The sequence below is a fragment of the Centroberyx gerrardi genome, chromosome 24 (genome assembly GCF_048128805.1).
Source record: "Centroberyx gerrardi isolate f3 chromosome 24, fCenGer3.hap1.cur.20231027, whole genome shotgun sequence".
Taxonomy (NCBI): domain Eukaryota; kingdom Metazoa; phylum Chordata; class Actinopteri; order Beryciformes; family Berycidae; genus Centroberyx; species Centroberyx gerrardi.
In genome coordinates, this window is record NC_136020.1 from 23,677,864 (window position 1) to 23,686,467 (window position 8,604).

The 8,604-nt window shown below is 39.4% G+C and overlaps 1 protein-coding gene across 1 annotated transcript in view; it reads left to right on the forward strand.

Annotated features, from left to right (window-relative positions):
- The first annotated feature begins 2,790 nt into the window (after positions 1-2,790).
- Positions 2,791-8,604, forward strand: part of LOC139930284 (tetraspanin-8-like) — a 12,031-nt gene continuing 6,217 nt past the window's right edge. The window contains exons 1-6 of the mRNA XM_078282184.1: positions 2,791-2,923; positions 3,047-3,151; positions 5,670-5,726; positions 6,437-6,553; positions 7,303-7,377; positions 7,904-7,999. Of these exons, the coding sequence (XP_078138310.1) occupies positions 3,092-3,151; positions 5,670-5,726; positions 6,437-6,553; positions 7,303-7,377; positions 7,904-7,999 (405 nt within the window). The 5' untranslated portion in view covers positions 2,791-2,923; positions 3,047-3,091. The remainder of the gene's footprint in view (positions 2,924-3,046; positions 3,152-5,669; positions 5,727-6,436; positions 6,554-7,302; positions 7,378-7,903; positions 8,000-8,604) is intronic.

Below are 8,604 nucleotides of genomic sequence, written 5' to 3' on the forward strand. Positions count from 1 at the left end.
CATCCCACCAACATCCCACCACCATCCCACCAACACCCCACCAACACCCCACCATCCCACCAACACCCCACCATCCCACCAACATCCCACCAACACCCCACCAACATCCCACCATCCCACCAACATCCCACCACCATCCCACCAACACCCCACCAACATCCCACCATCCCACCAACATCCCACCATCCCACCAACATCCCACCAACATCCCACCAACATCCCACCATCCCACCAACATCCCACCAACACCCCACCAACACCCCACCATCCCACCAACACCCCACCAACACCCCACCATCCCACCAACATCCCACCAACATCCCACCATCCCACCAACACCCCACCATCCCACCAACATCCCACCAACATCCCACCAACATCCCACCAACACCCCACCATCCCACCAACATCCCACCAACACCCCACCAACACCCCACCAACACCCCACCATCCCACCAACATCCCACCAACATCCCACCATCCCACCAACATCCCACCAACATCCCACCATCCCACCATCCCACCAACACCCCACCATCCCACCAACATCCCACCACCATCCCACCAACATCCCACCAACATCCCACCAACATCCCACCATCCCACCACCATCCCACCACCATCCCACCAACATCCCACCAACATCCCACCACCATCCCACCAACATCCCACCAACATCCCACCATCCCACCAACACCCCACCATCCCACCAACACCCCACCATCCCACCAACATCCCACCACCATCCCACCAACATCCCACCAACATCCCACCAACATCCCACCATCCCACCACCATCCCACCACCATCCCACCAACACCCCACCATCCCACCAACATCCCACCACCATCCCACCAACACCCCACCATCCCACCAACACCCCACCATCCCACCAACATCCCACCACCATCCCACCAACATCCCACCAACATCCCACCAACATCCCACCATCCCACCACCATCCCACCACCATCCCACCACCATCCCACCACCATCCCACCAACATCCCACCACCATCCCACCAACATCCCACCAACATCCCACCAACATCCCACCATCCCACCACCATCCCACCACCATCCCACCACCATCCCACCAACATCCCACCACCATCCCACCACCATCCCACCACCATCCCACCAACATCCCACCACCATCCCACCAACATCCCACCACCATCCCACCACCATCCCACCAACATCCCACCAACATCCCACCAACATCCCACCACCATCCCACCACCATCCCACCAACATCCCACCATCCCACCAACATCCCACCAACATCCCACCATCCCACCAACATCCCACCAACATGATCATGAAGTTGGCGGACGACACGACTGTGTTTGGACTTATCAGCACTTGCAGTTACATTTAAAGAACACTGCACAGATGTTTACATTGTAACTGCAGCTGTGTATGTATATATTCCCACCTGCACTACTTGTACATATTGTACACAGGGCCGCTGCAATTCAGCAAATGTGCAATATCCTGAAGTGCAATATTTCAGCTGCTAATAACAAAATACCGTATTGTATTGTTTTATATCTTATTGTTTTATAGGTTACAGAAATATTTGAATTCCTACAATAGCGCTCCTTTAAAACTCCCGGTCTGTTTGTGTGAAAGCAGCTCAGCATCATCAGACTCACAGCAGGGAGAAAAGCTGAATTATTGATTATTGAAGAGACGCTTATCGATCAGTTTTGATGGAGTTATCTGAGGCTGCTGGGACCTTCTGACCAGGGAAGTGGCGTCCTCAGGATTTCTTTTTTGTTTTTTTAAGGAATGTTTTTCTGCTTTTTTCTGCTCCTGGTCACATCCATCTCTACTGTCTGACAGCAGTGGGCAGACGGAGAGTCAGTTCAGGTTTTAATCAAACTCTAAACAGATAAACAGGTAAAATGGATAATCTGCAGATGAAGAAAATGCAAGTGAAGCCTGTTTGTCTTAACTGTATTTTAAAGTTAATAAAAAATTACATTCAGATGGAGTTGAAAGGGGATTTATTTGTTTAAAAAAAAAAGTTAAAAGTGTAAAATGACCTAATAACCCACTGCCTTTCTTCTCATGAACCGTTCATATTACTGATAAGTAGAAACAGAAAGCTTTCTCTTTCAGCCTTCAGTTTCTATTCTGCCATAAAACAGCTGGAAGCGATTCTGGTTCCTTAGTTTCAGATTAACTTGTAGTGCAGGTTCTATGCCTATGTTAAAACCAAATCATAATTTTGCTTTCAGTTGCACAGTGAGCTGTAGCTGCATGAGAGAGTGAAACTGAGAAAAAATAACTTCACAGTTTATCTCCTTTTTTTTCTCTGTTTTTCATATGCAATGTAAACCAGAGTCCTGATGTGAGACCTTTAAATCACACAGGAAGTAGTTTGTCTTCATAGGGCAGTAAATGCTTTGTAAATGCTTGATGTTTTTACTTTTTACTTATATATGTGTGTGATTGTTCTTTTAAGATAGCTTTTAAGGGTTTGTCTTCTCTTAAAGTTGTTCTTATGTTTTCATGTCTTCTTTCTTCTATCCTCTTGTAGTGAAGCGCTTGTGTTTAAAAAGTTGCCATATAAATAAAGTTTTACCTACTTACACGTCCGGTGTGTGTGTATGTAATGATTTGCCTATTTGTTTATTTGATTACTGACTTGTTTATTCACTGACTCGCAGCTCCAGTGTTGTTCTCTTCTTCTTCGTTGGTGTCAGGCAGCAGCAGCCGGCCCTCCCACCGTGACACGGGTATAAAACCTGTCCCTCTGCAGCTCAAACCCTCCTGGGAATCACCCAACAACCGGTTTTACCACCGCTGTCAGATCTCAACGATTTCTCACTCGACTTCCTCAGGCTGATTTATCCTGATCTTTAAACTCTTTAAAAGTTTTTTTTGTATTTTGAGAAGTGATTGTTTCGATCTAGGTGAGAATGATATGTTGCTCTTATAGACTTTTTTGTATCAGCATCAGCACAGATTGATTTTGTTTTGTTCTTTCCCTGTTGTAATCATATTTTCTGTTTTGTTTTTTTTGTTTGTTTCTTTAGTTTTTTTTTCTCAGTACATTGAAAGAAAAGCTGTTTCTGTCCAGGATGGGGAAGGCGAACCCCTGTCTGAAATGCTTCTTCATCCTCTACAGTGTTCTGCTGGGGGTGAGTAGCACAGCAAATCACTTTATTTACTTATTTATTTTGTTTATTTTTATAGTTTATTTGTAGAAATGCTTTTCAGTTGAACCCAAAGTGCTTTAAAGTCGTGGTGAAGATGGGTGTATGGAGGGCAGACCACTGTGCTTAATGTGTGTGTTCAGCTAGTTTTGTTTTTTTAATTTTATTTTTGTAATTTTCTTTTTTTTTTGGTGGGGGTTTGAGCAGCTTCACTTCAAATCTCTAAATAAATAAAAAGAAAATCATCAGAATGAATGAACACTGAAAAAACTGTTCTCATGTGCAAATTTGTGTATTTTGTAATTAAATATTAGCTCATTTGACTATATTAATAACAAGATCAATAAAAGTAATAATAGAAAAATAAATAAAGTCATGGTGAAGAACAGTTCAAGATCGACACCATGAAGGGACTCCAGATCATATTTAAAAAGTGTAAATATATTTAAAAGAGTCGAGAGGAAGGAAAGGGTTCGGGTTGAAACGTGAATGGGAATTAAACTAAACTTTACTGAAGGATTACATTCATCAAACTTTCTAAAAAAAAATCCAATCAATCAACAGCCAAATACTAGTAGATTTTATGTTGTTTAATTTATTGATTGATTTATATTTAACTTCTTCTAACCCTCGGCAGCTCGGAAATGAAACACACTCAGGAAATGTAAAATCCTCGGCCGCTGTGGTCCGATGACCGCATCGATAAGCTGATAACTTTGTAAATATAGTCATCAATACATATTATCTCCCAGCATCACATCAGTAACCAGACCTGTTCAATAGTTCGATAAAATTACCTTTGATAAAAAAAAAACAAAATGCCCCGAAATTTCAGATCAACAGGGAAAAATTCAGGATAAACTCATCAAACTAAAACCACAATTATTATAGTTTGGGATTTTTCAATAGTTTTTATTTTTATAGTTTTCCATTTTTATTTCAATTTCAGTTTTGTTTTAGTTAGATTTCTGTGTGGCTTTGGTCATTTATTTTTATGTATTTATTTTTTACAAATGTTTAGTTTTAGTTTTTTTTTTACGTTGCAGTTCAGTTTTTATTACTGTAAGTTTCAGTTCAGTTTTTCTTAAGTTTCAGTTGTAGTTCAGTATTACTGTTAGGTCTGGTGTTTTTAACGGTCAAAATTCATAACTCAGATGTGAAATCTCAGACTGCACTGCTCAGATTTTGACAAAATTTAGAGGCATAACGTCTTCACACTGCAGTCCGGTGTTTAAAGAAATATTATAGTTTGGGATTTTTTTTTCAATTTCAGTTCACTTTTAGTTAGTTTTCAGTGTGGGTTTGGTCATTTTAGTTTTCAATTCAGTTCAAACATTTCATGTTTTTCACAAATATTACAAGTTTGTAATAAAAACTGATTTAAAAACTGTTTCAGTTGTAGTTGTATTTTCAGCTGGTGTTGTAAAGGTATGAGTTCAGAAAAAGTATTTGATATATGTTTCAACAGGTATTTGTGATACAAACAAGTCATAAATTCTTTTTAAAATGTATTTACATTAATTTTTCAGGTAGTGTTCAGTAAAACTAGCCAAAGATTCTCTGCCCAAAACTCATCTGCTTTTTCACCCTGCACATAAAGAAAAAGTTCAGTTCAGTTTTTGTTTTTTTCACAGTGTCATTTTTATTTATATTTCAGTTTACCAAATGACAGTTTTTGTCTTGTTTTCAGTTTGTGACGTTCTGTTAAAGCTGCGGGTTTGGATCGTCTCTGTCTCTCTCATCTGCCCAGTTACTCTCAACTATATAATCAAACAAAAGCATAAATTAAAAAAAAAAAATGCGAAGAGTAAGAATACAATTTTTTAACAGTAAAACTACTTAAACTGAAAATCTGCAAAATTCTTGTTGGTGTTTTTCTCTCGGTGTCGGCGCTCGACAAACATCATGAAGACAAACCTCTGTTGTTGCTTCTGGTTACATAAAGCACATGACTTCCTGTGCCGGAGGATTTTTCCCGGGAAAGACTGACTCGCTTTGTTGTTTAGAACGGCAAATGTAAAAACTAACAGGATATACGTTGAATCACTATTGTATGTAGTGTATTCTCAACCAGGGGGTCGCGAGATGATTTATGAGATAGGAAAAAAAAAATTCGACCATACAAATTTATTATCATGTCTATTTTTGGGGGATTTTTCTCTTTTTTTTTGCCTTTTTCTTATGAAAAACGGAGTTGTTTTCAGCCTCCTCTGATTGTTGTAACAAGCTGAAAAAGTAAAATCATTCTTTTTATCATTCTTTCTCTCTGCTGCTGTAACACAGAGTGGCAAAACACAATTTTATTTACATGAAAAAGTTGCGGAATATCACTTTAACATTGAAACTAGTCATACAGCAGCAGCATGGGTATTCTGTGTGACTGACAAACTAAATCTGCATGTTCTTACAGTTTATTATATTATATTGTATTATAATATATATATATGATATTGTCTGTATGTGTTTCTGTTGTAATGTTCATACCAGTTTGTTTTCTCCTCAGATTGCAGGATGTGTTCTGATGGTGCTGGGAGTGATGGCTAATAATGTGAACCACAAGGTCTGTCCTCCTGTCTGTCTGTCTGTCTGTCCTGTCTGTCTGTCTGTCTGTCCTCCTGTCTGTCTGTCTGTCTGTCCTCCTGTCTGTCTGTCTGTCTGTCCTCCTGTCTGTCTGTCTGTCTGTCTGTCTGTCCTCCTGTCTGTCTGTCTGTCTGTCCTCCTGTCTGTCTGTCTGTCTGTCTGTCTGTCCTCCTGTCTGTCTGTCTGTCCTCCTGTCTGTCTGTCTGTCTGTCCTCCTGTCTGTCTGTCTGTCCTCCTGTCTGTCTGTCTGTCCTCCTGTCTGTCTGTCTGTCTGTCCTCCTGTCTGTCTGTCTGTCTGTCTGTCTGTCCTCCTGTCTGTCTGTCTGTCTGTCCTCCTGTCTGTCTGTCTGTCTGTCTGTCTGTCTGTCTGTCTGTCTGTCTGTCCTCCTGTCTGTCTGTCTGTCTGTCTGTCTGTCTGTCTGTCCTCCTGTCTGTCTGTCTGTCCTCCTGTCTGTCTGTCTGTCTGTCCTCCTGTCTGTCTGTCTGTCTGTCTGTCTGTCCTCCTGTCTGTCTGTCTGTCTGTCCTCCTGTCTGTCTGTCTGTCTGTCTGTCTGTCTGTCTGTCTGTCTGTCTGTCCTCCTGTCTGTCTGTCTGTCTGTCTGTCTGTCTGTCTGTCCTCCTGTCTGTCTGTCTGTCTGTCTGTCTGTCTGTCTGTCTCTCTGTCAGTTGACTTCCTGTCTGTGTGTGCAGGTTGGCGACGCGGCGGCCGGTCTGGTCTGGATCTACATCGTGGCCGTGGCCTCCATCCTGCTGTCCTGCCTCGGGACGTACGGAGCGTACAAGGAGAGGCCCGTCCCGCTCAGAGTGGTACGGTCCCGCTCCCTCCTGTCCCTCGTCAGCTAGCTAACAGTTTGTTCAGGTTAACTGAGCTGACTCTTCTCAAGCTACAACTCAGAGTGTTTTGCAGTAGAGACTAAAGACAAGACAGTTTACTGTGTCACAGGAAGCTCAGCAGGAGATGTGTTACACAGCTGCAAAGCCTCTATTCTATTCTATTCTATTCTATTCTATTCTATTCTATTCTAGTCTATTCTATTCTGTTGTATTCTATTCTATTGTATTCTATTCTATTGTATTCTATTCTATTCTATTCTATTCTATTCTATTCTATTCTATTCTGTTGTATTCTATTCTGTTCTATTCTATTCTATTGTATTCTATTCTGTTGTATTCTATTCTATTGTATTCTATTCTGTTGTATTCTATTCTGTTGTATTCTATTCTGTTCTATTCTATTCTATTGTATTCTATTCTGTTGTATTCTATTCTATTCTATTCTATTCTATTCTATTCTGTTCTATTCTATTCTATTGTATTCTATTCTGTTGTATTCTATTCTGTTCTATTCTATTCTGTTGTATTCTATTCTGTTCTATTGTATTCTATTCTATTGTATTGTATTGTATTGTATTGTATTGTATTGTATTCTATTCTATTCTATTGTATTCTATTCTGCTCTATTCTGTTGTATTCTATTCTATTGTATTCTATTGTATTCTATTGTATTCTAATCTGTTGTATTGTATTCTATTGTATTCTATTGTGTTGTATTCCAGTTCATGTCGCTGATGCTGACCGGCTCCATCGTCCTGGTGATCGGTGCAGTCCGGGTGTCTGCTGCAGCACCGCAGGTCAGACCGATCAGCCTCATCAATAACAAATCAATTAACACTGAAGCCAGTCAGTTCGCCTGGAGACTGAAACGACAGTGATAACTTCCATAATAATATCAATACTACAGACAGTTCAATAACTAGAATGAGTAAAGTGTTTTGTTTTGTTTTTTATAATGTTTCCTGGGCTGATCATAGTTTATTTAGATATCAGGTTACATCATCAAGAGTTCATTTGCAAATTGCTATATATCTAATAAAAAAAAAAAAATCTATATTATTTTTATTATTATTATTGTTATTATTGTAATTCTAATTATTGTTATTGTTATTGTTATCATTATTATTATTATTATTATTGTTATTATTGTTATTATTATTAACAAGAGTTCATTTGTAAAATGCTATATATCAAAAATATATATATATATATATTATATTTTACCTATTGTTTTTCTGAAGATATAATTCACTGAATGATATATATAATAAAAGTAAAAATCATCATCAGTATGTGGTTTATAAAGTTTGGGTGTCCTGGCAGATGAGGGAGCTGCTGCAGACTCACATGGACGAGGTGAAGAGACTCCTGAGGACCGACTCCGAGCTGCAGGCCAACCTCCACGCGCTGGAGATGCAGGTATTGATCCATCAGATATCAGATCAGATGACGGTTTGATCGATATCGGGTTTCGGAAGACCGATACCAATATTTTTAGACTGAAGTCGCCGATTTGTTCTGTCAATATTCAATATTCTTCATTTTGTTTCCCACAGAATTTGATCTTTAAGGTCGGGTGACTTCAGAATTTAAATGAAGAATTAATTTACAAAAAAACATAAAAAAATAAAACTGGATCACTGCAGCAGCAGAGAATATGATGTAGACAAGATAACAGCACAAATAGAATGGATTGAAGATAATTCAAGATAATAACTACAAAATTATTATTATTATTATTATTATTATTATTATTATTAATTATTCTAATTACAAATGTGAGTCATGTAAATGTGCATCGTTCACATTCACATTATCAGACCAGATGCAGAGATGGAGGTGACATCACAGGTGAAAACCTTGTATTTCCAAAATGCAGCGATGGGACGATATATCGAAATTCAATTTATCACAATACAAAAATATGACAATCTGGTGGGTCAGAAAAAATTATGGTGATATCAGCTCCATGTTATTCTGCTGTCAGGAACATGAATGGTGATATCAGCTCCATGTTATTCTGC